The 27641-nt window shown below is 36.6% G+C and overlaps 5 protein-coding genes across 11 annotated transcripts; all 5 read right to left on the minus strand.

Moving 5' to 3' along the window:
* Positions 1-75: 75 nt before the first annotated feature.
* On the minus strand, positions 76-1319 carry MYB80 (myb domain protein 103). The gene is given in 4 exon segments (XM_059585036.2): positions 76-137; positions 139-795; positions 959-1088; positions 1187-1319. Coding segments are annotated over 4 exon segments (966 nt in total). The 3' UTR covers positions 76-91.
* Positions 1320-2320: 1001 nt separating this feature from the next.
* LOC132175704 (putative amino acid permease 7) lies at positions 2321-5945 on the minus strand. Its single transcript, XM_059587725.2, has 7 exons — positions 5768-5945; positions 5427-5663; positions 4633-4726; positions 3781-3995; positions 3561-3694; positions 3219-3446; positions 2321-3002 (listed from the first exon to the last, which is right to left on the minus strand). Exons 1-7 carry the CDS (start codon positions 5847-5849, stop codon positions 2601-2603), a joined length of 1392 nt encoding a protein of 463 aa, XP_059443708.2. The 5' UTR covers positions 5850-5945; the 3' UTR covers positions 2321-2600.
* A 1012-nt stretch (positions 5946-6957) lies between these two features.
* LOC132176141 (putative amino acid permease 7) lies at positions 6958-9984 on the minus strand. Its single transcript, XM_059588270.2, has 7 exons — positions 9904-9984; positions 9573-9806; positions 9054-9147; positions 8615-8829; positions 8224-8357; positions 7866-8093; positions 6958-7589 (listed from the first exon to the last, which is right to left on the minus strand). The coding sequence occupies exons 1-7, from the start codon at positions 9974-9976 to the stop codon at positions 7188-7190; spliced, it is 1380 nt and encodes a 459-aa protein (XP_059444253.1). The 5' UTR covers positions 9977-9984; the 3' UTR covers positions 6958-7187.
* A 675-nt stretch (positions 9985-10659) lies between these two features.
* On the minus strand, positions 10660-17737 carry LOC132173872 (putative amino acid permease 7). 3 transcript variants are annotated; one of them, XM_059585535.2, is made up of 8 exons: positions 15918-16005; positions 13841-13956; positions 13517-13750; positions 13290-13383; positions 12845-13059; positions 11933-12066; positions 11578-11805; positions 10660-11416 (listed from the first exon to the last, which is right to left on the minus strand). In XM_059585535.2, the coding sequence occupies exons 2-8, from the start codon at positions 13911-13913 to the stop codon at positions 11015-11017; spliced, it is 1380 nt and encodes a 459-aa protein (XP_059441518.1). In that variant the 5' UTR covers positions 13914-13956; positions 15918-16005; the 3' UTR covers positions 10660-11014. The 3 variants fall into 3 exon arrangements, with proteins under 3 accessions (XP_059441518.1, XP_059441517.1, XP_059441516.1); XM_059585534.2 differs by lacking the exon at positions 15918-16005 and adding an exon at positions 14133-15191; XM_059585533.2 differs by lacking the exons at positions 13290-13383; positions 13517-13750; positions 13841-13956 and adding exons at positions 16307-16543; positions 17290-17737 and having other exon boundaries at positions 15918-16011.
* A 1149-nt stretch (positions 17738-18886) lies between these two features.
* Positions 18887-27237, minus strand: CAX2 (cation exchanger 2). 5 transcript variants are annotated; one of them, XM_059585507.2, is made up of 15 exons: positions 27108-27233; positions 26919-26994; positions 26774-26813; positions 26276-26430; positions 25737-26003; positions 25586-25653; positions 25465-25493; positions 24563-24759; positions 24249-24461; positions 22417-22551; positions 21667-21783; positions 21480-21533; positions 20417-20533; positions 19451-19544; positions 18887-19298 (listed from the first exon to the last, which is right to left on the minus strand). In XM_059585507.2, the coding sequence occupies exons 4-15, from the start codon at positions 26318-26320 to the stop codon at positions 19276-19278; spliced, it is 1359 nt and encodes a 452-aa protein (XP_059441490.1). In that variant the 5' UTR covers positions 26321-26430; positions 26774-26813; positions 26919-26994; positions 27108-27233; the 3' UTR covers positions 18887-19275. The 5 variants fall into 5 exon arrangements, with proteins under 5 accessions (XP_059441490.1, XP_059441491.1, XP_088370728.1 ...); XM_059585508.2 differs by having other exon boundaries at positions 18887-19120; positions 19252-19298; positions 26919-27233; XM_088514602.1 differs by having other exon boundaries at positions 26919-27233.
* Positions 27238-27641: the final 404 nt, after the last annotated feature.

Below are 27641 nucleotides of genomic sequence, written 5' to 3' on the forward strand. Positions count from 1 at the left end.
TTGATCTTTATATTTTTGCAATAAGATGTTAATGTTTATCCATCAAGTAGGGATTCCTGCCTCTTTGCACTCCTCTGTTCTATAACCTTTCTTAAACGATTGGGTTCATTAGTTCATCAGATGGTAAATCCCATAAGACAGTCTGAACTGAACATGCTGGATCCATTTATGATTTCTTTCCCACCCTCAGAATCCTCTCCATTTTCTCCCTCAAGTTTTTCATGTAACCGGACTTGCTGGTCCCCACATGTGCTTCCTGTACACATACTCTGGCTCCATGGTGATCTGTCCCCTTCATTTGCAAAAGATGATGGGCCATACTGATATCCAGACATAGATGCTGGGAAAGCACTGCTGGCCCCTGCAAAATTTGCGGATGTGGCTCCAGTAGAGTCCCATGGCTTGGTTGATTGTAGCATGTCAGGTTCCTGTATAGCCCTTGATAGGCCAAGCTTGATCTTCTCGATAGTATAATCTTTTTCATCTTGCTTACTGTTAATATATGTGGCTGTGTTACCTGGTGCTGCATTAGGTTCTTGGGACTGGAAGTCAATGCGCTTCTTGGTAAGGAGATGGAGCATTTCATCTTTAAAGCAGCCTAGGGCTGCTTCTGCAAGATGAGCCACCTGTGGAGGGGCCAGTGTTGTTGCAATTTCAGCCATGAGGTGAGAGAAAGGCTTGTGGGTCACAGGATCAATACCCATGCCCGAAAGCTTCTTTTTCAGCTTAGTGTTCCAGTGATTTTTAACATCATTGTCTGTGCGCCCAGGCAGCCGAGCTGCAATTAGTGACCACCTGGATGTCCGTTTAGGAAACGGCTATTCAATACTCAATGTTAAGAAGACTTTCTAGGATTGCAGTTTAAGAATGTTGTTTGATCTCTCTTACAATGTTTGTTAGTTGGAAAAGAATGTTGACATTCCAGTTTAAGAATAGAGCAAAATATTAAGTAGCGTACTGGTTGCCAACAACGGAATGCAGCTTCACTATGGTTTGCTCTTCTGCATCTGAGAATTGGCCGTGCTTTAGATCAGGACGAAGGTAATTAGTCCACCTTAGCCGACAGCTCTTCCCGCACCTTTGAAGACCTGAAGTATCGAATGCATAGATAGAGGAAGATAAGAGTTATTTTGTAGTTCCATTAGAGAGTGTGAGAGATAGTGAGAGAGAGAGAAAGAGAAGAAACCAGCATTCTTGGGGATGAGGCGCCAGTTGCGGGTGCCGTGTTGGGCAATGTAGGAAGAGAGCTTGTTGTCTTCTTCGGGTGTCCACTGCCCCCTTTCCACGTTGTCCTTCTCACAGCATGGAATCCTACCCATGTCTGGTTTTTCAATTCTTATTGTCGTTAGTAATAATAGGAATAGGGAAGGCAAGAAAAGAGGAACGAAGAGTAGAAAATGAGATGGAAGTAAAAGAGAATTCTCTACTGCCTCACTTTAACTCTGCTAATCTTTTATGTGTGTTTCAAGAAAAAGACTTGTTTGGTTAGTTTTCTAATATGCGAGTCCAACAAGCGTTTTCTTATATATAATGTAAGGCAATGGGCATGGGGTTATTTGTGAAGGGAATGGGGCATCAAAGGCGCATGATTTTATTAAATAATTCAACGCTATTGAGCGTGTAACAGATGGGCCGGTAGCTCACCCACAAGACGCCCGGTCAACTCTCTCTCTCTCTTATTGATTGCTTCCTTTAGGCTTTATGCAATTATTGGGTAGCTTTCTGCTTGACTCACGCAAATCCGCCTGAAGGGGAGGAAGGAGACGAGTTGTCTTTAAGGATTGCAAAAGCCGAGGTTGTTGCACGTGCGGGTGTCACACAAATCTCTGGAAACAATGTTCCTTTTGACATTCATGTTTGTTTTCAGTTTCATTCTTTGTTACTATATTGAACCCTAGGTGGCAACTCCTTTTTGTATGTTAGGTTTGAATTTTATCAAAGCCTAGGCATATGAAATATGTGATTATGGTCAATTCTAAACTGGCCTATTTAATTAGATGGGTCAAACCCCTCAACTCTAATCCGCTAATTTCGTGTTAGGTTTGTGGCAAGTTCGCAAGTCGTGTCAAAAATTGTCAGCCCTTATATTGTGTGTTGAATTCGGGTCATATCAAGGCATAAGTACAAGATTATATGAGTCAATCTTAACAAGACCTATTTAATTATACAAGTAAGACCTCTTAACTTTAATCCGTTAATTTTGTATTGAGTTCATATCGAATTCCTGTGGCATCAAATGGGGACATCACTTGCATAATATCTCTTTAACAAATTAAATAAAGAATAAGTTCTTGTAATTCGTTTTTATTACAAAGCCGCAATTTGTAATGTCTCTTTAACAAATTAAATAAAGAATAAGTTCTTGTAATTCGTTTTTATTACAAAGCCGCAATTTGTAATGTCTATAATTCATGGTACACTAGGAGGCTTCTCCATCAAAAATTTAGAGATGCCTACATCATAAGCAATACTTAATTTTCCCATACTTTTCTGAACCAATACCAATTGTTTCTGCACAATTTGGGCCATGATCATTCCTCAAGAAATCAAATATAAGTGTATATCCTCTGTCTCCCTTATGGAGTGCTGACTGCAGTTTCTCAGCTCAGTTTTGCACTTATAAGTCCTTGAATTGAGCCAATCAAGGCGAATAGTGACAGGAGCAAGCAAAAGATGCTGAAAGTTCGGAGCATGACCCACTTTGTTGTCCAAGCTTGAATGTTCCTCTGCTTGAAGTACATCTCCACAGGAAAGTAGACAGATAAAGGCCAAAAGATCAAGCTTCCGTGCACTCCCAAAACCTGGTTGAAGTAGGGGAAGACCATCGCAATTCCAGTTGTTAACACAACATAAACACTTCGGAAACACAACCTGAGAAGGTTTAGTCTAATATCTGGGAGCAGTGGGAGTTTCAAAGTGTGACTGTCATTTACAAATCTGCTGCCTGGGAACTTCCCTGCAAACCATTTCTCAACATTTGCAAACAATGGCTGACTGAAAACCTGCCACCATAAGTAAATGCAACAATATAGTAAAAAGATCTGCATTCTAGCTGTAACCCAACATGAAATTAGCGGCTAGGATTGAGGAGTTTGACTCGTTTAACTAAACGGGTCGTGTTAGGGTTGACCTATATAATCTTAGTCATGTTGAAGTGCATCGAGAATAAGAAAATTTAAATGTGACAAATGTAATATATAATGGAGGTAGGTAGGTACCTGATATCCTCCAACTAGATGAAGCATGATGCAAGCGTTAGCAAAGTCAATGAGCCAGTATGGTTCATAGAATCCAAACCCTGTCAAGAGGTTCCCCGGCGTGGCATCCCCAAAGGCAGCATATCCAAAGCCTCCACAGCAGAGGTAGAAGAAGGTTGTAACGGTGATTGCTATTGTTGAGGCTTTCTTCATGGTCTGATTTTCTGGTGGAGGAGACATCAAAGTATCCTTCATGTTTGCAAAATCCATCGTCAAATTAAAAAACAAAAAAAATGGATTTTTTTTTTTAGAGGAAAGGAAGTCGAGTCACCTATATGCATGAAACCTTAAGTAGTGTCAAACCTGTATCTCAATAAGAATGAGAGAGTATGGATAGGCAAAGGCAATGTCTCCAATCGCTTGAGATACCAACCATACTTTCTCAGCTGCACTTGAACTTGATATTCCTCCTATGCTGCCCTCAACGTATCCATCACCTGCAATATTTATGACAAGAAAATTGTATGGTTTGGAAGAAACGTAGAGATATAAAAGGCATTGAATCACTTTCTAGTTAGCATACCTACAACTTTTGCGAGGCCAAGTCCCAATCCAATGGAAGAGTAGGTGAAGGACATGAATGCAGCAAGAATTGATAGCCATTGTAAATTGTGGAAGTTGGGTATCTGAGACAGTACAATTTGGACAACTCCAAAGACTAACATATTAGAGGAATCTCCAAAATCACATGAAGCCTCGTGCCCTTCCTTGTGGTAACAGTTTGATTTCTGGATTGCTCTACATCCTCGAAGAGAAAGAATAGTATAAGTAGCATAGAATACTTATTAAAACTCACTTAAGAAGTGCCAACATGCAGTGTTGTTTACAGGATCTTAAAGAAAATAACAAAACCAGATAAAGAAAGAAACAATGGTTTGAATCAAAACATCCAAATCAAGTCACCCAAAAACATCCACTATTGGCCTACCTCCAAAGGGACAAGTGGCCGGTCATCCTCATTTGGCCAAATGGGATGGCTGAACCATCTCCAAAAGCTTAGGAGTGGCTTAGCCATCCCTAAATTCGGCCAAAGATGGTGATCAAACTATCCCATAGCTTTTGGGGTTGTTTTGACCACTCCTAGATTCAGCCAAAGCAGGAGGTCAAACCACCACATAGTGCTTCAACCACCCTATGGCTTTGGGGTGGTTCGGCCACCCCCTCTGGTCAATTTGGAGGTGATTCGACCACCTCAAAAAATTTGACATTTTTAAAATTATTTTAATTTTTGTTTTTATGTTTTTTTATCAAATAGGACACGTGTCTTATTTTATTGAAAAACTAAATACATGCCAACAATTCTTGAAAAGCAAAGAGACTTTTCATGGAAAGTGAAAAAACATATTGGGTTAACAAGAGCCTAACAATAACATACCTCATACTGATAGCGGAGGTGATTGTATAGGCAATGCCTGTCCCGAATAAGCTTATTTGTACGAAGAGGCCACACACCCATGCATTTCTTTTCCCTGAAAACCATATTAATCATCAACTATTTTTACAAATTACAATTCACGAACAAAAAATACCCTTTTCTATTTTTTACTTTTTTGAGACAATTAAGTTTTTTTTTTTACAATCTAATCTTTTAAATTGATATATATCTTTAGAACGCGTAATTTTCATGATGCATGTAATATGTTATAACTATTAAAAAAAAAACATGTGAAAATGATATGCTCTAAGGACATATACTAAAAATACATATAAAAATCCCAAGATCTAAGGATACATGTCAATTTAATAAGCTAATTCAAAGAAAATTTTACTTTTAGGAGATAACCACTGATCTGTAGGTATATATTGCATTGGAAGTTATTTGCGACTTTGCGTGATGGAACCAAACAAGTGATAGCATAGAATAGATTAGGACCAATAATAAAGCGTAGATTAGGACCAATAATAATCCATCAACCCCTTTTCAAAAATAATAATAATCCATCAAGATTCAATGGTTATTATAGTATGGCATTTAATAAATTAATAATAATGGCATTCATCTTCGCCGTTCCTTATTCCAACGCGGTTGTAACTTGTATGGCTCGGACAATCAATCCACGCACAACTAACTTTATCCTTACAGCGCATATGATTTAATTCTTAGACATATGTTAATGGAAGAAAATTAATTTTGTATATTCAACAAAAGAAAGAAGAAGATAATGTTACCTAAATTCACGTAAACAGCTTCAAGATAGGAGCGATTTCTGGCGGGGCCATATTCAGGGTCAGGAGATCGGTAGGAGTCGCAGAGAAGGAATGTAGAAAGAAGGGTGATTAAAGCGAAGAACAGCATCGCTAATGGGCCTGCAATCCACCCTAGCTGAGCCATGCTCCATGCCAGAGACAGCACTCCTGATCCTATCACCCCTGTTATTATATGCGCTACAGCCGTCCATACATTCCCTTCATCATCATTCACACATTAGAAAATTACCCATCAACGCAGAAATGAATTATTATTTTCTTTCTGATCACCATTGAAAATAAAACCCAAAGAAGATTTTCACCAGTTCTCTTGAAAGGAATCTCCGCTGGTTGAGCTTGCAACAGTGGCGCCTGATCACGATTATCTGCAGCTGCTACTCCCATGGCTTCCAATTCCAAACAATTAAAGTTCTCGGCCCTCCTGAAAGAAAGAAAATTTATATATGTAGGTGAAACTTACAAAGATGATCTCATTGCCAGTGTGAAAGGAAGAAGAAAAGATAAAAAAAAAAAAAAAAGTCAGAGTCCAGTTTCGTGTTCTGGAGAGTTTTCAAGTTTCTGCTATACATTTGTCAGATTATTCAAAGCCTTGTGTTAGTTGTGCTGGGCTAAAATATTCTTTACGTGGATGCCTCTAATTCGAATTTTATCTAATTTAATCCAGTTTTATTATATATTTTTATTCTTCTTTCTCATTTTTTTAGACTATTTTAATTACCACCACGTGGCCTAATCCTAAGCTGATTTCTATGACAACGGTTTTCTACCAGAAAACGTCCAAAAATCAGACGTGCCTAAGCCAACTTTTTTTTCTCCTCGAGTGAAAAAATAGCTGTCTTAATTCTCTCTTAATTTGTAATCTTTACTGTTAATTTTACCCACACAAAAAAAAAAAAATAAAACCATCAAGAATTGTAGGCTTTAGTCATATTAATTTTGTTAGAGGAGCTAGTCCAATGAGGATATTTCTTCCTTTATTCGAGTACGGCTCTTATATTTCTTATGCAGAGACCAAATAATATGAAAATTAAGTTAAAAATAGTAGCTTCTGTTTATTTTGAATTTGTCTGGAATGAATTAATATGCAACTTGTTGTTATCCTTATCTTGGAAAATTGATGATAGATGGATTGTAGACATGTGGTTTGGTCCCAAACGCGACACAACTCTTATGTCTGTTATTGGATAGCCTGACAAGTGTAATTGTGTAACACAATGAATATTTTAGGTGTTGAGAAGAAGTTTTAGCCGAGACGTGAGAGGGAGTGTGAGAAATTTGTAGATTCAGAAATTTATGTGGAAGCAACACTACTTAGAGTGGAATCATGGTGATGTGTTACATCCATCGAGCATCATTACCTCCTCCTTAATAAGTGAAGCTCAACACGTTGGACGTTTAATTGAAATGGAAGGCGAATGGCGGAGACAAAGTTCGAACTCATAACCTTTTACTTTAATACTATGTTAATTGTCCCAAAAATTTATGTAAATTTGAAGAAAGCTGCATGTTTTGGCTTTCGCTGCACACCGTAACAGAGCAGTGCATCATATCATTATATTTATAATTACAACTAACAGATATGGTCGTCATGTCTTCTTATCTGATCTTCATTCGAGTTGTCAACCTTGTTGTTCAAGCTTTCCATTGTGTGGTCCAAAGTTGTAGACACTTTAACGTACACATTGTTTTCTCCCAATTCATTTTGGGAATTACAGGTATTATTCAGCTTAACTTGGCGCTTATAAGTCCTTCAAGTGAGCCGATCAAAGCCACAACAGTCACAAGAAAGCAAACAAAGCTAAATGTCCTAAGAACAATCCATTTCCTTGTCCAAGCCCCTATTTTCTTTTGTACAAAGTACATTTCCACAGGGAAATATATGGCCAAAGGCCAGAAGGTCACGGCCCCTAACACTCCCAAGACTTGGTTGAAGAAAGGGAACAGGATTGCAATAACAGTTGTTGATATGACATATGCAGTTCGGAAACATAGCCTGAGAAGATTCCACTTGAATGCCGGCAACAGTGGGAGTTTGAAGGTGTAGAAATTATTTACAAACCCACTGTTTGGAAATTTCTTGGTAAACCACCTTTCAACAAATGCAAACACTGGCTGACTAAAGATCTGTGAGATAAAACGTGTGAAGAAGGGCTTAACTACAAGCAACCCAAGTACATATGCATGGATAGAAGTTATATATAAGAAAAACTTTACTTATTCCTTCGATGTATCACGGATTTTGCATTGTCACCATCGAATTATTAAAAGGTACAATGTGAAACCAAACCAACCAAGGACGGTGACAATTCGATGGTAAAATTGCAAAACCCGTGATACATCGATGGAATAAGTGAAGTTTTCCCTAACGACTTTGTATTTGTAAAGTTGGGTCGGTAGTACCTGATATCCTCCCACCAAATGGAGACAAATGCAAGCATTGGCAAGGTCAATGAGCCAGTAAGGTTCATAGAAACCAAATCCAGTCAATAGGTTTCCTGGTGTAGCATTCCCAAAGGCTGCATATCCAAAGCATCCACAGCAGAGGAAGATGAAAGTTGTGATAAAGACGGCAGCCATGGAAGCCTTCTTCATGGTCTGGTTTTCTGGAGGAGGGGACCTCAAAGTGTCCTTCGTTTATCAAATGTCAACAATACAGTTCATTTTAGATACTAAAATGAAATTAATTTCTTACTAAGTACTTATAATTCTCCGCTGCTTTTGGTCATAATTTGGTTTATTGAAAGACTGTGATCCATACCTGTATCTCAAGAACAATAATTGAGTATGGATAGGCAAATGCTATGTCCCCAAGCGCTTGAAAAGTTAACCATAATTTATCAGCAACATTGGCTGCTGGGACTCCTGAAATGCTCCCCATAATCTTCCCATTTTCTGCGATTACAAACACAAGATTTTTATTTTTTTCACAAATTATCTCGGTGTTAAAGTATTAATTAAATGATTAAAGTCATCCGTTCCTATTAAGTTATTTTAGGATACCTAGTGATTTAATACACAGCAACAGCAGGATGAAGTACCTATGGCTCCTATTAACTTACTGTACATAGTGGTAAGTGATCAAAGAGTTGTATTTATAGAAAAATTGGGTGTCTTTAAATTGACAGAAGAAGGAAAATTCAGAGCTATACCTATTACTTTTGCAAAGCCAAGTCCGAATCCAATAAAAGAGTAGGTAAAGGACATGATTGCAGCAACGATCGAAAGCCATTCCATGCTATGGAAATCTGGAATCTGTGACATGACAATCTGAATAAGTCCAAACAGAAGCATGTAGAAAGTATCCCCATATGCACATGCAGCTTGGTGCCCTTCTCTGTGGTAACAGTTTGATCTCTGAATTGCTCTGCATGCATTAATAGATCAACCAAAGATAAATAAAAGCATTACAATGAAGAAACTCTACGAACTTGAAATAAAGTAGGGAGGGAGAAAGAAAAGAAAGAAACTGATGAGATGGGCATTTGCTTAGGAAAAAGAACAGAAGAAGAAAAGATAAATAGTGAGATGGCGCAGAGACAAATTCCCAATACACAAAATTTTGTTATTTTCTACTCTCAGTGTAAGTACCTCATACTGGTTGCTGTAGTGATTACATAAGCAATATCAGTCCCATATAAGCTGAAATATTGAAGCAAACCACAAAACCACGTATGTTTTCTTCCTGAACTTCACTAAACCAGTGTTAGATAAATTAAAGATAAAACAGCAAACGAAATGTTTTTAACTAAGGTCGCTTTTCTTAAGAAATTATTTGCCTCCACCAGATTCTGATGAATTGGTATGCAAAGAGTTGCAGCAAATATTTCTCCAAAATACAATGGAGCCCAGAAAAACAGAAAAAACTAATGTTTTAAAGGGCAAAATTTTATATTCTCAGGAAAAGAGAAAGACTTGAATTTTAAATTACATAAAGTTTTTGAGAGAGACAGAAGAAAATAGAACTTTGTGTGTACTAAAAACTAAGCTTCGAAATATTATTAACGATTATTTAAATATATAAAAGTAGTAGTCTTTATAACGAATATCCTAGGTTGTTGAAGATCAGGTAGAAGTTCTAAAAGAAGAAAAAGGGTCGAGTTATACTACCAAGATTCACTCTAACAGCATCCATATAAGAGTAGTTTCGTGTTCCGGTTATGGAGTCAGGAGACCTGTAACAATCGGAAAGGAGGGAAGCAGAAATATAGGTGATAATTCCGAAGCAGAGCAAAGTAACTGGCCCTGCTATCCATCCTAACTGTGAAGCACTCCATGCCAGAGACAGAACCCCAGCTCCAATAGCAGCAGTAATGATATGAGCGACGCAACTCCATAAGGTTCCTGGTGATTTGAGTTGCCCACAGGCACTGAATTCCAAGAAGAAATGAAGGTGGATTTAAAAGGAACTAGTGAATGGGTACTGAAAAAAGCTTTTTACCAGTTCTTTTCGGATGCCCATCGTCATCACAGGAAGCATTGTTAGCTACTTGGAAAGAGTGTTCGACAGCCATATTGTCTATTTTCAATCAAAACAAGCCCATGGAGTTTTCTACCTGTATACCCAATATATATATAGGCCTAAAAGACAGTGTTCCACACGTATAGCAATGCAAACAATAATGGAGGAATCGGCTGTCGTGTTCATCATGGCATTTTCACGTCCCACCTTTGTCGATTTCTCCCGAACTTTATTCTGAATTTCACGACCACGGGCGAGTGGGGTGGGTGGTTAGTCTTCTTCTTTGACCAAGTAAATGGTTTAAACAAGGATAAATTTTGTCCTTCGCAGTTGAAAGTAGGCAAAGGGTCTGCGCTTTTCCTTCCATTATCAATTTATCCAGGATAAGTTGGATAACTATCTCATAAATTCCTAATACAACAAGCCGTCTTCTTTGGGCATAATGGTTTGCCAAATTCTAGTAAGACAGGATCCGGATTCCTCGCTACTCGGCGGCAAATAAATATGATCCACTACGACATGTTACTAAGAAACTGCACGGTGACATATCGGCACCAGTCAGAGCGTGACTGCCTCACTACCAATTAAAAAAAAAAAATTACCAAAAAATAGTAAAAATTGTACTCAAGACGTTTTACTCTGATATGATGTTAAATTACTATTTATTTTAAAAACTCATATAAATTTGAAGGAGGCTGTTTTGGTTTTTGCAACACACCAAAACAGAGAGCAGAGTGTATCAATATATTTATTGACTATAGTTACAATTTATGAGTGTATACAGTATACGTTGATTACAATATAAATTACTGCTCTAATCAAATTGTACAATCTGATAATTAAGCAACCAATTCAAAATAAGCATAATCAGAGTAGATCAGATAGGCTGAAAACTGAAAGTTAGGTAACTGAACTCTTGATAACAGAGAAAAAGTTTCATCTCTTCTTGTCTGATCTTCATTCGAGTTGTCCACCTTGCTGTTCAAGCTTTCCATCGTGTCCCTCTTCTTGTCCAAACTTGTTGACACTATAACATAACGTATGTATACATTGTTTTCTCCCAATTCATTTTGGGAATTACATGTATCCCTCAGCTCAACTTGGCGCTTATAAGTCCTTCAAGTGAACCGATCAAACCCAAAACAGTCACAACAAAGCAAACCAAGCTAAATGTCCTAAGAACAATCCATTTCTTTGTCCAAGCCCCTATTTTCTTTTGTACAAAGTACATTTCCACAGGGAAATAAATGGTCAAAGGCCAAAAGTTCAAGGCCCCTAAGAGTCCCAAGACTTGGTTGAAGTAAGGGAACAGCATTGCAATTATAGTGGTTGATATGACATATGCAGTTCGGAAACATAGCCTGAGAAGATTCCACTTGAATCCCGGCAACAGTGGGAGTTTGAAGGTGTAGAAATTATTTACAAACCCACTGTTTGGAAATTTCTTGGTAAACCATCTTTCAGCAAATGCAAATACGGGCTGAGAATAGATCTGTGAGATAAAACGTGTGAAGAAGAGCGTAAATATTAGAATATTAATTAAATGATTAAATCAAATTATTTTTTATCAACTTAAGTTTTTGTGATAAGTAGTGATTTATCATGGTATTAGGGCAAAAGGAAAATAATTTTGTAGACTTGGGTTAGTAGTACCTGATATCCTCCCACCAAATGGAGAACAATGCAAGCATTAGCAAGGTCAATGAGCCAGTAAGGTTCATAGAAACCAAATCCAGTCAATAGGTTTCCTGGAGTAGCATTCCCAAAGGCTGCATATCCAAAGCATCCACAGCAGAGGTAGAAGAAGGTTGTGATAAAGATGGCAGCCATCGAGGCCTTCTTCATGGTCCGGTTTTCTGCAGGTGGGGACCTCAAAGTGTCCTTCGTTTAACAAATGTCAACACAGTTCATTTTAGATACTTGAATGAAATTAATTTCTCACTAACTGCTTGAAATTCTCTGTTGCTTTTGGTCATAATTTGGTTTATTGAAAGACTGCGATCCATACCTGTATCTCAAGAACAATAATTGAGTATGGATAGGCGAATGCAATGTCCCCAAGTGCTTGAAAGGCTAACCATAATTTATCAGCAATATTAGTAGTTGGGACTCCTGAAATGCTCCCCATAATCGTTCCATTTTCTGCAATTACAAACACAAGATTTTTAATTTCATAAATGACAAGGCAACTGTGTTTCCTACCCTCCATCTGGCTGTTCGAAATGCTTTCCTTGATGAAACCAGATAGTTTGCATGATGCTCATTTCAGCTTCAGGGGCGGCACTGGAATTTTAGGTGTGGGACTAATAATAAAAAAAAAAAAAAAAAAAGCAATCTATCTCATAAACCAAATGATATAGAGAAAATTTTAAAATTTTTGGGGGCTACTGCACCCCAAAGGTTACATATAATTCCGCCCATGCTCATTTCAATTGAAACTATTGTTTTTGCGAGTTTAGAGCGACAAGAAAATATAAAATTTAAAGAAGTTGCGTTTTTTATTCTTTTCATAAATTATATCAATGTTAAAGTATTAATTAAATTATTAAAATTATTTCCTATAAGCTTATTTTGTTTGGATAATTAATGATTTAACATGTTATCAGAGTAAAAATCTTGAGTTTAAACCTTGATTTTACATTTTATCCCCAATTTCAGTTAAATATATTCAGCGTATTAGACCTCACTTATTGAGTTTGAGTCCATACGTAAAAAAAATTATTAAAATATTAATTAAATGATTAAATTCATAATTTTCTATAGCTTGTCCTTTTGGGATGGCTAGATGAAGTACTATAGCTTTTAGTGAATGAGAGACAACTTTTCTTTCTATTGTATAAAGTGGTAAGTGATCAAAGAGTTGTAGCTGTAGAAAAAATGGGTGTCTTTAAATTGACAGATGGAAAATTCAGAGCTATACCTATTACTTTTGCAACGCCAAGTCCGAATCCGATAAAAGAGTAGGTAAAGGACATGAGCGCAGCAACGATCGAAAGCCATTCCATGTTATGGAAATCAGGAATCTGTGACATGACAATCTGAATAAGTCCAAACAGAAGCATGTAAAAAGTATCCCCATATGTACATGCAGCTTGGTGCCCTTCTCTGTGGTAACAGTTTGATCTCTGAATTGCTCTGCGTGCGTTAATATGTCAACCAAAGAAAAATAAAAGCATTACAATGAAGAAACTCTCAAACTTGAAATAAAGTAGGGAAGGAGAAAGAAAGAAAGAGAAGCTAATGAAATGGGCATTTGCTAAAGAAAAAAAAGAAAACAGAAGAAGAAAAGATAAATTGAGAGATGGCGCAGAGAAAAATTCCCAAGACACATAATTCTATTTCTTCTCTATTCGCAGGGTAAGTACCTCATACTGGTTGCTGTAGTGATTACATAAACAATACCAGTCCCATATAAGCTGAAATATTGCAGGAAACCACAAAACCACGTATGTTTTTTTCCTGAACTTCACTAAACCAGATCAGGGGGCATATATATATATATATAAAAGTAGCAGTCTTTATAAAGAATGTCCCAAGTAGTTGAAGATCAGGTAGAAGTTCTAAAAGAATAAAAGGGGTCGGGTTATACTACCAAGATTCACTCTAACAGCATCCATATAAGAGTAGTTTCGTGTTCCGGTTATGGAATCAGGACACCTGTAACAATCGGAAAGGAGGAATGCAGAAATATAGGTGATAATTGCAAAACAGAGCAAGGAAGCTGGCCCTGCTATCCATCCTAACTGTGCAGTACTCCATGCCAGAGACAGAACTCCAGCTCCAATAACAGCAGTAATGATATGAGCGACGCAACTCCGTAAGGTTCCTGAGGATTTGAGTTGCCCACACGCATTGAGTTCCAAGACGAATTGAAAGTAAAGGAATCAGGGAATGGGTACTGGAAAAAGCTTTTTACCAGTTCTTTTCGGATGCCCATCGTCATCACAGGAACCATTATTAGCTACTTGGAAAGAGTGTTCGACAGCCATATTGTTTATTTTCAACTCAAAACAAGCCCATTGAGTTTGCTACCTGTATGCCCAATATATATATAAAAGGCCTAAGACACCAAACACTATGCCACACCCCAATATAAAAGGCCTAAAAGACCGCAAAACACCATGCCACACATACAGCAATGCAATTAAAAAAAAAAAAACCCACTCATGCATGCTTGTGACTGCTGAAGTCGGATCGATGTTGCTTACCTAAGGAGGAGACCGGTTTAGGTGTAAACTGTAAAGCATAGGTCTTCTAGAGTGAATAACTAGCCAACTATATCAGCACTGGAAGATGAAGATATATCTAACATATAGTCTCATGTAGACTCTAAACAATAATTGAGGAATCGGCTGCCGTGTTCATCACGGCCTTTTCACTTCCCCCTTTGTTACTTTCTCCCTACTTTATTCTGAAGAAAAGAGTAGCATGACTTAACCTTTCAGGGCCACAGGCGAGTGGGTGAGTGGTTACTGGTCAGCCTTCTTCTTTGTCAAAGAACTTGGTTAAAAGCAAGGATAAATTTTGTCATTTGCAGTTGAAAGTAGGGTGGCGGCGTGTAGATATAAGATTATATATTCATTTAATTTAGATCTCTTAATCTCAAGTCGCTAATTTCATGTCAAGTTTACAAGTCGTATCAAAAATTGTCATTGGTGTATCCAATTCAAATCATGTTCAAGTATAAATATAAGATTATACAAGTAAATTCTAACACATCTTTTTTAATTAAACGGGTTAGATCCTTGAACCTTAACATTTAATTTCTTGTTGAGTTCGTATTAAGTACGTAAATCGAATTAAAAATTAGTGGCCCTGATTGAAAGCAGCCAAATGGAGAATGACTGGGGAACCAAAAAGAGAAAGAAAACTACGTCCATTTTCTAAAGGAAGTCTGATACCGATTTAATCACAATTATTCACACAGCCAATAGCCATCAATGCTAAAAGGTACGTCTCAAACTCTAAATCCTGTATGGTAAACTCTTGTTGCTGAGTTTCTTTCCTCAAAGTACCTAACATGACCTTTCTTGTCATTTACAATTTGAGAAACTTTGGAATTGGGCGGTAGCTGGAATCTTATCATCTCCAACTAAATTAAGGAGATGGAATGACTGATGAGCCAACAGTAAGCGTTATGATGTGAAATCTAATCTATCCCAAAATGAAATGGTTATTTTTTATTTAACTTGAAATGAAAATATCTTGTTCTATTTATAAGTTCTTTACAAACTATAGTTACAGTTTAATCCACTTGTAAATAATTTAACTTATTTGTTAAATTTTGTTGTTTTAATTTTTTCACCATTAAGATATTATTTGGTGAGTTTGTAAGAATAACTGCATAAACTATGTAGAGCAACCTCTATAACCCACATAGTATATAAACTTGTGATTTTAATTTAATTTTTTTCTATTATTTCACGCTAATACTGCTGAAGTAACCCCTTTTTTCTTTTTCACCCCGGATCACATGACTCAAAATTGATGGGAAACTGAAAGCATGGTGACAAAATCTTTATTTGCTAAGGGCCCATGCTCAATACTCCGGTATTCCCTTCATATAACTTTATTTCCTATCCTAAATTACCTGGCTTTTGGTAAGAGGAACAAAAATGGTGCTTTTATTGGGCCAAGACCCAAGAAAATGATATTGCAAAGACCCAATAAAAAATACAGTTTGGGAGTTTTTCGCCCCAAGTCCATAGAGATATCTAAGTAGTAAGTAGGCTAGTTGTTTGGATTTTGGACCAACAGGTATACCATCAAGTCAATGCAACAACTTACGAGTGCCTTTCTATAGAGTGGTTGGAAAACAATGGCCACCATTAAGAGTCAGGATGCGTTTACTTATTTTTTATTTCCTTCGACTCAATTTATCTATTAAACGATATGAATTATTTAGCATAGTAAATTGAGTTAAAGGAATTTTTTTTAGAGAAAACTTTCTTTTGAATAAAGAATATAAAGAGAAAAATGTTCATGACAAATACCTTATGCTGCTAGCAGACGTAATGATATAAGCAATTCCAGTCCCATATAAGCTCTCATTCACAATTACTCCGCACACCTTTTGGTTCTTATCTCCTAAAATTTCAACACGTATGGGATGTGAGATAAGAGAGATAAAGATCTCCAATAATCCAAACAACAAATTACTGAAAATTCGGATAAAAGCTTTGAAAATGGAGTATTCTTTGATTTTTTGTTAAATGCATGGGTCCACTTTTTTTTTAAATTAAGTTCAACATGGAAGACGAGTATGGCTACCCAATATGGCAAAATAATGCTAGCTGTGTCTGCGTCATTGATTGATGGGCGAGAGATGTGATGTGATGACAAAAAATAAATTAATTAGAAAAAATGGGATTGAATCTCTCACCCAAATACAGTTTGACAGCCTCCATATAGGACCTGATTCTAGAGGGGCCATGTTCAGGATCAGGGTATCTATAGCAGTCACACAGAAGGTTTGTGGATACAATGGTTATGCCTGCAAACGCAATCATGAGCAGTGGACCTGCAATCCACCCAAGCTGAGCCACGCTCCAAGCAAGAGACAAAACTCCTGCCCCAATCACTCCTGTTATTACATGTGCTATAGCCGTCCACTCGGTCCCTTCACAAAATATATCAATATTAGCCCAAATAATCAATTACACCAAAGCTTAAAACTTTAAAATAAACTCTACTTCATAACTGCTGATTTGGCCTACATGCTGTTAATTAAAATAAATTACAGAAGATCTCTTGTAGTTTTTTCAACATTTCAAATTTAATTTCAAGCTTCAATGTCAACACCATGATTTGTATACTGCGTGTATTATGAAGAGAACTATGCACAATGATAGTGTTTGGACCATTTGTTCTCTCTCTCAAAAATGCCAACTGCCAATCTAACCTACCAAACACTGCCGCAGCAGCCAAGAGTAAAACCACCCAGATTTGTGTAGTGCATTGCCTAATCATGTGTTCGGACGTGGCATTAGGCAATAAGTCAATAAGGCTGACAGTTGAAGAGAAAGATATTTTATGCCATCTGAATTGTTTTGGTTTGTTTCCAACAATTGAAGAGAGAGATATTTCTTCCTTCACATTTCACCAAACGGCTCTGCTGCTAATATGTAGCAGCAGATAAGGCACGAGCACATGCAACTTCTGTTTCCTAGAACTCGTTGAACAAGAAAAAGAAATTCTCAAACATATGATTTTGGCATCTACCCAGAGACAGGTTCTCAAAACTACATATACCCAAAGCAGAAAAAATGGAAAGCTAGCTGTCGTTTGCTTGTTTATGTTCATGATGATCGAAACATATTGGAAAAAAAAGCGTGAAGAATGAATGAAGATATTTCCTTAAATTACCAGTTCTTTTGCGAGGGTCCTCCTGATGGTCATCAGGTGATGAAGGGCTACTTAGTAAGGGTGCTTGCCGATCTTCTTCTTCACCACCCATTTCTCTTCCTCAACAATTATCAGATTCTACTGCAGTGGGGGGCATGGATCTATCAACCGACCTTATAATATATGTCATGGAAAAGTTGGGCAGCCTTGGTAGCAGTAGCACCAAACTTTCATATAATCAATCACTTGAAAAACAAACACACACCCATCAAACTCAAAGCTCACAAAGGATTGAAAGTAACATGTCCTCAATTGTGATTGGAGAGCTTGGAAAACCCATGTCAAATTTCTTTAAGATCTGAGTCCCACGTTAAGAAAAGTCTTTCAATCCAACCCTCTACCGTTTGAAGTAAAAACAAAAAAAGTCTTATGCTTTCCGTATACGCATCAACCCATGGGTTGAATGTTTGGTGGAAGGTAACTGCTGCTGCTGCATGCCTATCTACGCGCCGTTTATACTTAAGCTCTCCGGAATTTGATTGGAGTTTGCCACAAGAGGTCAACATGAATCTTTGAAGGATTCTCTTTTTAACAGAGAGTCAGAGACGGAATAATGTAGAGGCGTAGGGGGCAACTATTTGAAACTCCTGCATACTATTCTAGTATTGTTTAATCTAACATGTTGGCAATTTTTTAATACTTTGCAATACAAATCCAAAGTAAATTTAACGGGTTGGAGCTAATGGGTATGAGCTGTTTAATTAAATGAATTGAGTTAAAGTTAATCTATATAACCTTATACTCATACTTCGACACGATTCCAATCTCACACGTGAACATGAATTGTGAACCAGTTCTAGTTTTAAGATAAAGCGGGCAAGGGTGTTGCTTTCACACCCAATCTTTGAAATTTACTTTTTATTTTAATTAAATATTTTATATGTTATTAATTGAGAATTTGAACCCCATGAAAACCAAAAGTCACTCGCAAATTCACGGTAAGAAGCCGCAACAAGAAAAAAGCGATGGAACTACCGACACGACACCATCCTTCATTCCTTCTGTGGGCAGCCAACAGATGGAGCTAATATGCCTCATGGTCGTGATTGGTCTGCCCCCACTAATACGACGTTGAGTCAAATCCACGTAATTCCAAAGTTTCTCCCAATCAAAATCACAATTTTTTGACAAATATTTTCCGGCTTAAAATTACCAAGATCCCACCATGCACATAGAAATTATTGTAGCGTTCATTTGGTAAAGAGTGCTTTTTACTTTTTAATTGTGATAAAACATAAAAATAACAATAATTTTGAGTGCTTTTGTAAGAATTGTGTTGATACTTTCTCTAAAGTGTTGCCAAACGCTTTTTCATTTTCCCTTTCTATTTTTTGTTTTCAAAACAAAAATATTAACCCAAAACATAAAACACTATAACACATCGCAACACTTTTTCAACCAAAAAAAATCAAAAATCAAAAACCAAAAATACCCTCTTAAAAATTAACAAAAAAAGCCAAGGTTATTACGCTCTGGGTTAGACCGCCACCGTAATAATTTACCGTTTAGAGTAAAATGGTAATTAATTAGAACATGTCATTAATTAGAAAAAAAAAAAAAAAAAAGAATATAATGCAAAATTACAATAATGATACAAAACAGAAAAGCATCAATTTATGGTAATCCTAAAACCAATGCTCTTATCACCAGTCCTGATGGTTTCCATCTGTTTTGAAGATTCCCATTCATGGCGATAAATTTACACCTTCAAATAAGATGGAAATCTTCCCTTTTTTTCTATAATACACTTCTTCTTGTAATCTAAGCGAACATGTGGTGTCCAAGCAGAAGGCTGAAGAACAGAGAACATAATAGGCAAGATATCGGTTATCTGAATTTACTCAGAAGCACAAGCAGGGAGAAAAGTTGAAAATTGAAATATATACAATACAGCAGAAAGGACCGAAGCTGTCGGAGATCAACCTTATGAATCAATGGCTTTATTGACTATGTTCCTACTTGACCACCATCTGCAAAATAACCAATTCAATGCTAATATGGTCACCCCCGACGTCAAGATGAGCTTTATATGGCGTGTTCTTACAATGACAAATGTTCAATTCAAACCAAACTAGGTGAAACTTAAGCAGGAGAAACAGAGAAGCTTTCATTTAGAACTGACCCGCTGAAGAATCTACATGTACAAAGAAACTTGCAGCGACTATCAGATAGCAAAGTATAAGCATTAGTCCTTTAAAGTAATTAGAAGTTCCTTCCTGCAAACAAAACATTGGAAACATATAAGAAATTATTAGCACAAGCTTGTTCACAGCACACTGGGCAAACAACACAACTTAGAATGCAGGAGGACTTTACAATTTGGCACCATCGACTTTGAATTACAGCCTCTCGTGGCATACATATAATATTTTGGGATTAATTACACTATCCATTTGTTATTGGATCAAATTTGAGTTGCCCACCTGTTGTTTAAAAATTTGCACTTTACACACTTAGGTCACATTCTTTAATTCAAAATTCTCAGGTGCAAATCACGTGCCAGATCCATGAAACTAGGAGCGGCAATTTTTTACATGACCCACGAACTTAACAGGCTAAGGTTGAAAGATCTGACCCATTTAATTAAATGGGTCAAGTTATAGTTGACATTAATAGACTTATACATATATCTCGATATGACTTGAACTCGACACACAACGTAAGGTTTGACAATTTTGACACGGCTTGTGAACCCAACACGAAATTAGCTAGATAGAGTTGAGGGTCTGACCCGTTTAATTAAATGGGTCAGGCTATAGTTGATCTCTATAGTCTTATATCCATGCCTCAACACAACGCGAACCCGACAATCGAACATGAATTGTCAACCTATATTGCCACCCTACATAAAACACCATAGCAACCTTATCACAATCTAAATACATTGAAGTCGTGTACCAAAAACAAAGACAATTAGATCTCAGGTAGACAACATGCAACTTTAACCAACAGGTTGACAACTTGAATTCAAACCAAATAACAAGTAATGTATAATTTCCCCTATTATTTAAAATACTTCCTTCTTTGAGAATGGAACATTTTTAGCAAATTATAGAAATTCATTTTTCTTAGCAAGTGAAATGCAAACCTGGAGCAAGAAGGCTACGACCAAGACAGTTATAAAAAGTGTTGCTGTCTCGAAAAGATGAAAGTTTAAGTCCATAGATCGCCCCATAATCCAACCAACAACTACACAAAAAGGAATCTGCAGCAATATAATGACGATTTTAGAAGATTTTAACACCAAAAGAAAAATATTCAACAAAGTAAGTCCAACAAGCACAATCGTCAATGCAAAATATCTCATTAATGAATATGTCATCCAAGCACGAAATGAATTATATAGTAATGCCATTCCAATGATAAGATGAATGCATGAACAACAAAGCATATGAGAACCCGATTATGCTCTAAACTACCGGCAACAAAAAGGCAGAAAAGAATTAGAATATAGTAATGGAATTTTTTGGAGCTAAATAAAGAGAGTAAGACTTGAAATCAATGCCCACCTACATCTTAGGTATGCCTTTTTTTTTTGATAAGTAAATGTAACATATATCAAAAGCGCAAAGGGGAACAACCCACTTATATGGGAGGTATAAATAGAGAGCGCCTAAGAGGGAGAGAAATGAAAAAGAAAATCAGAAAAGCTAATCTCTAAAGAAGCTAGCTAAGCGGCCGTCCAAGAGTAAAGAGAAAAAAATGGGTCAATTCCTCTATAGTCCTAGTGGAATTATCAAAACATCTTAGGTATGCCTCCTTCATGGTTATATGTATATTTGTCAAGAAGCAAGCGGGTGATCATACACCAATTACTAATATACTTTCAAAAATGAAAGACATTAATTTCAAAAGTACTGAAGAACCAAAATTATCACTTCCTTTCCTCTGAAGTTGCCAGTCCTAAATAAGAGTACCTCTGCTACCATGCAGAAGCACTAAACATATAACGACTCGTCCATAACATAAGAGATATTTTAAATAGTTCAAACAACCATACAACTTCCAATGCAGTGCAGAAGCACTAAACGTATAATGACTCGTCCATAACAAACAGATATTTGAATAGTTCAAACAGCCATACAAATTCCAATGCAAGTTAAATCTAAAATGTAAATAGATAACAAAAAATCCATCTGGTTAGCACCTACCCCAAACATCGATATCTGTGTTGATGATCCTATTGCCACTCCTAAGGAAATGTCCTGCAGAGAAACTCAAATTTTTTTTTTTTTTAGATAAACAAATCATTTCATTGAAAGGTGCAAAGGGGCGCAACTCAAATTATTGCAACCGATTGTAACAAAAATTGTTAGAAGAAAATGTCCAAAAGCTTACAAGCTTGTCTTTCATGGCAAACATAATAGCACTTGCATGCTCTGCAGCATTCCCTACAATAGGGAGCAAAATAACACTAATAAATGCAATCGGAATATTCCATGCAACAGATGCTCCCTGCAAACCAAAAAGTTCATCAATCAAAGACTAGAAGAGGAGCAAAACGATGTCAGTAGAATAACACTACGAAACTTTCATTCAACTACAATCTTAAATAAGTAATCTATCCAATAGAAACTCTAGAAATCCCATCACTTTTAGTCTGAAAAGGCAATGCTTGCAATAACCAATAACAAAGAGATGAGGCAGCAAAGAAAATGAAAGAAGTGAGGGGGGTAGATAGATGATGGTGCTTGATGAGACAGGCTTTCAACAATCCCATCAAGTCATCTAACATTTTGCTCAAGGTTTCATTTGTGAGGGTTTTGACCATTTGAGTAACGTCTACGACTAGCTTTCAACCGTATGAACAACTGCTCCTTTGTCCAGACTTGCAACCAGTCAATAGCCCAAACCATGACAGATAAGTAACAATCGGTACAATGCCAGCATTTGATATAACCATATAAACATGGCCAGACAAAGTGTAAAGTGCTGTACATAACATGTGTGCTTGAAGAATCTAATTGTAATGCGTCCTAGAAAACCAAAAGAAAATCAATGATATTCTTTAAACCTGCTTGCTCCTTCAAAAAATATGATAATAAATATTTCAAAGAGAGAGAGAAAGCACGAACAAGAAAATATTACCTCTATTGCATTAACTAAATATTCAGATAGGACTGATATCCAAGCAGTCATAATAAAAAGCCAAGTTATTGATTCCCATTTAGAGATCTCTGGAGCTTCATCATCGTCTAAAGCCTCTTCGTTCAGACTCCCTTCCTGAGTTGATGACATGCATCACACCACAAATCAATGAATTGAACATTCCAAGTTTAACTGTTATAATACAAAATAACAATGAATATAAAGGATACGCAAATAAAGCAAGGCCCACTTGTAAAGTCTTAGCAAGTCATGAAGCCAACCAAATGTTGCACTGAAAAGCATACTGACTTATGTAGAAAAACAAAAAGTGACAGTCCACTAGATTAAGATGAGGAACCAGGAATATCCACAACATAAGCATTAAAAGAGGTTTGAGCCATTGATGTTTTTTTTGATAAGTTTATAAGGATATGACTGAAAATTCTAAGAAGGTAGCCATGCTAATGCAAATCTTCATTTTTGGACTCAAAACTCATGACTTGTCATGAAGATGACACATAAACACCCACACAAACGAACAAAACCAAAAAGAACCAAAAAAAAAATTAGTCCAGTCTAATGTAGCAGTTTTCTTTATTTATTATTATTATTTTTTTTATAAGTAATGTTCTATATATCAAAAAAAGCGCAAAGCGCCTCTAAGTACACAAGGAAGTATACATAGGTAATCCAAGCAAAACCCACACTCAAAACACCCTAAAAAAGGGGAAAAATCCAAATCTAAAACCCACAAAAGCCCAATAACAGCCCTAAAAACCCAAAGCCCCTACTGCACCTCAGGGGGGAAGGAAAATGCATTTTTAGACCCAAAAAACCCCCACCGGTTTTGGCACTTAGCCGGAGAAGACCTCCAACTTCTAGCCTCAAAATTTATGGAGCATTCCAAATTTTTTAGCTCCCTCTTTCCCTTAACCTTTGGAGCAGAAACGTCAATTATAAGACTCCCTTATTAGGCAACTCCACAGCCTTTTCAGTTTTTTCATAATTGCATTTTTAATATCCTCTTAAATTTTTTCTATTGTTAGTACTCAATCAGTCATAAACCCACAACACGACCACACCCTTCAGCCCATGTTTGCCTGGTAAGCTAATCTAAGGTTTGTTCACCAATCTCTAAATGAGGGTTAGGGGTTTGAAATTTGTTGAAGTTAAATCGTGCTCTCTTAGGAAAATGGCTTTGGCACTATGGGCTTGAGAGAAAGGCTATGTGGAGAGCGATGGTGGACTCTAAATTTGGAAGTTTCATGGGATGGGTGGTGTCCTAACAAGTCTCTCAGAGCGTTTGGGGTGGGATTATGGAAGAATATTAAAAGTGGGAAAGTTCTCAAATCATACCAGACTAGATAGCATACTCTTGGGTGATGCCTAGTAACATCCTAGAGCTTCTTCATTGCTGGGAATTTTAAAGGAGGGGTCACCACAAAGAGGTAATCTGGAAAGCTATTCATGCTCTCTTTAATGTAGAGCATTTGGAGAGAAAGGAATCGGCACCTCTTTGAGGATAGCGAGCTCAATATGCTTTTTCAAATATACTCTATTTTTAGATTTCTTTTGGATTGGTTTATTGTAAATGTTCCTAATTTTGACTCGGAGAATATGGTAGATTTGATTTGTTTTTTAGATTGAAATAGTCTTTAGGTATTCGGCTCTCTTGTATACTTTTCGTGTACGAGGGCTTTGCCCTTTTCTTTCAATGATATTATTATTATTCATAAAAAATTAATTTAATTAATTAATTAAATAAAATAAAAAATCAGAGATAGATATAGAGAAAGGAAGAGAGATACTGTACAACAGAAAACATAACCAACCTCGTTAAGAGGAACATATTGATTCTTTTGACCCTTTAGCTGGAAAAAAAGGTATGCAGCATAAGCAACAAGCATAATGCAACTACTAAATCTTGAAAGGGCCAATTCTGACTTCCCAGCATGAGCCTCAGTGTGGGTATAATGAAGAACAGCTGGAAATAGGAGGCCCATGACTGCCATCAAGAGCAATCCAGAGCTTACAGCAGCAGTTCCCTGCATGGAAACTTAAATCAGCTTTGTCCCGAAAGACACACAAGACTAAAAATTAGGAAATGTAAAGATAAAACCCCAAGGAAAGCTGCTAATGAGTCCACCTTATCAAAGTGCTGGTCCTTCTTATTAAAAACAAGCCCACCACAAAAGAATGCGCATCCAAGCACCAGCAACATGTTTGACAGAATTGAGCCCAATAACGACATCTGAACAACACGTATTAGTCCCCTTTTCAGTGCATAGATTGATATAATCAATTCTGTTGCATTCCCAAAAGTAGCATTTAAAAGGCCTCCAACTGCAAATTTCAATTAACTTTATCAAAACAAATCCAGATAGAAAACTGATTACCAACCTCTAGATGAAAATAAACAATGAGAATGACACCAATTATGCCAGCAAAAAAAGCCAAATGTTAAGCACATGCATGGATAACAATGTTGGGAGTATTACACATTGGAACCCTTTATATTGCCAAAGCAAGAATAAAACAATTACGACTGCCAAAGTTGCCCAATACCAATGCCAACCCTTCAATCCTTAAAATTAATATCAATATCCCAAATAAAAAAGGCAACTAAAAAAGTAAAACAAAAATGAAAAAAAGAGAATAAATCCCTTACTGCCCGTACATTAAATATTTATATTACTCTACATAAACTTTTAGAACGATTGCGGCTGACAAAGAAGAAACAAAGTTCATCTCCTGATCTCTTGATCAAGAATGCATATTAAATTAAAAGTTTACTTTCCAATTAAATCATTTTCTATTTTTCAAGTCTGATATTCTCAATAAGATCAATAAGAAGGGAGAGGGAAGTCTAATGAACAAATATCTATGGCATTTGCAAGCAGGACTAGGGAGATACCGTGCAGAAATTGTACGGAACCAATAATTAAGTTTGCAGGAATTTATAAGTACTGACGTTATAAAGAAAAAAATAAACCAGAGATAAAAGGTAGAAATTTACTAATTTGAATTCAGATACAACAAAAACTTTACCTGTAGGTCCAGTGTAAAAGGCTAGCTGCCTAAATCACAATGAAAATCATTACATTAGCTACTTAACAATTCATATTCTTTCAAATAAATAAATAAACTAGAAAAAACCATAAATTCTTACTCTGTAGCATAACCTAAACGCTCAGCCAAAGGTGTTATACCCAATAAGCTCAGAACGAAGACCCAACCCTGTAATTTACCAGACAAAAATAAACAAAAACATACTTGAACAATAATACAAATGATTCAAGGCAGGGAGAACTACCACTTACACGATGGCCAGTCATTCCCTCAGCAAGAATTGCTAGTGGCCCAAAGGGCATCAGCAAGTTGAGTTTACTTGAGAAAACCACCTTCTTTATGTTCTCATACACAACATTCCTCAACATGCACATTATATTACTACTTGCTTGCAGACCTCCAGAACACGATCCAATTTCAACCGTATGAGTAGGATGCAACTTCTGAGCATCTACCTCCGGGCTAAAATGACTCTTGTCCATGAACTCATGTACTGATTTTCCGTCTAGTGACCCCATCTGTTAATCGCCAAAAAATTATAAAATTCAAAAAAGAAAACGAGCCCCTTCTTCCTAAACGTTATTACAACAAGGTTTTATTGTATGTCCAAATTAAAATATTTGCTAACCATGCATGAACTAGTCCAGCGACAGGCGCTTTCAGTTTCTATGACTATAACCAAATGCATGCAATGATAAACAAGACTACCGTTACAACATTAAGGGATGTAGGATAAAGCTTCCCTCATCAAAAAGAAAAATGAAAATGAAAAATGAAGGTTGAAACTTACTTCAAGTTGAGGGAGAACGCCAACAGTCTGTAACTTATAATCCATCAGTTTCTACTACCAACACGACAATTCTTGCATTTTCATAGGAGGGCATCGCCTACTTGATGAAGTGTCCTCAACATCAAAGCAACAAGGTCCCAGAACCTCTTGTGCAGCTGATACCATAAAAACATCCTCAATTTTAGCGACACAGATTTATCCTAAAATCTCGCCACCCATAAAAAACGTTGACTAAGAACTACATTTATTTGCGAATAACCAAACTTGATTAAGAATTCCTACATGTTGCTCCTGAAATTGTTTTTCGTACAACATATAAAAAAGAAAAAACCATACCCTCCATCATAGTTTGTGACTTTGTTCCAAAAGCAGAAAACCCATAACACTAAAATCTCTAAAACTACGTCAAACTAAAACATACCAACAACCCCACTAAAACTAAAATCACAATCTCTCGGATCTGCTATTTCATAAAGAAAAAAGAAAAAAAAATCAAACCTTGCTAATTTGGGTTGTCTGATCTGAGATTACCGGTCATCTGCAAATCAAATCAACAACAAAAACAATGAAAAAAAATCTAAGCTTTTCTACACCACAGATAAACTCTCTAACAAAAATCCAAACAACTGATAGACATAGATACATGTAGAACTTGTGCTACTGGATTCTCCGCCTTAATCGTTTGAAGTAGAGAGAAATGCAATAAGCAGTATCTGTTGCTGTAACCAAAGAAACCAAAGCAATAAGTATAGCCCCCGATCCGGACTTTCTGATCCACTCAATATTTCTTTGTATGGTTATTTCAAAGACTTTGAAAGATGAGACGAAATACTTTTCTTTCCTTTCGTGAACGCACGAATCCGATTATTCCCCCAAGTCTCTGCCTTATTGCCGACTTGAGCAGTTTCCTAGAGGCTTCCTCAGGGTTGTGGGTGACGATATTTTTTTTTCTTGTATAATTAATATTATTTATTGTTTTTTATTGTTTTAGTTTCTTCTTTGGGTAGAGTGTGCTGTGTCTGTGTGCGTACGAAGATAAGGCTCTATGAGAAGTACGGTGAGATCTATGCCGTTGAAGCATGCGGGATGCGCCTAAATTCTCAGGATTTGTATTTTTTATTTTTTTTTTCTTTCTAATTATGAGGATTTGAATTGGATTGAAGTTGAAGGAAATAAGTTATGGCGAGCGTCGTTTCACCTACTCTTCAACTTCTTTTTTTTAAATTTAAATAAATAAATAAAAACTTGGTATCATAATCTCCCTTGAAGGCTGATGATATAACAAATTAACAATCACGTGGCATTATTAGAATAAATCAATCACAATCAAATTTAATTTCTTGACGAGTGACATGATAAATGTTAC

The sequence above is a fragment of the Corylus avellana genome, chromosome 3 (genome assembly GCF_965113065.1).
Source record: "Corylus avellana chromosome 3, dhCorAvel1.hap1.2, whole genome shotgun sequence".
Lineage (NCBI taxonomy): Eukaryota > Viridiplantae > Streptophyta > Magnoliopsida > Fagales > Betulaceae > Corylus > Corylus avellana.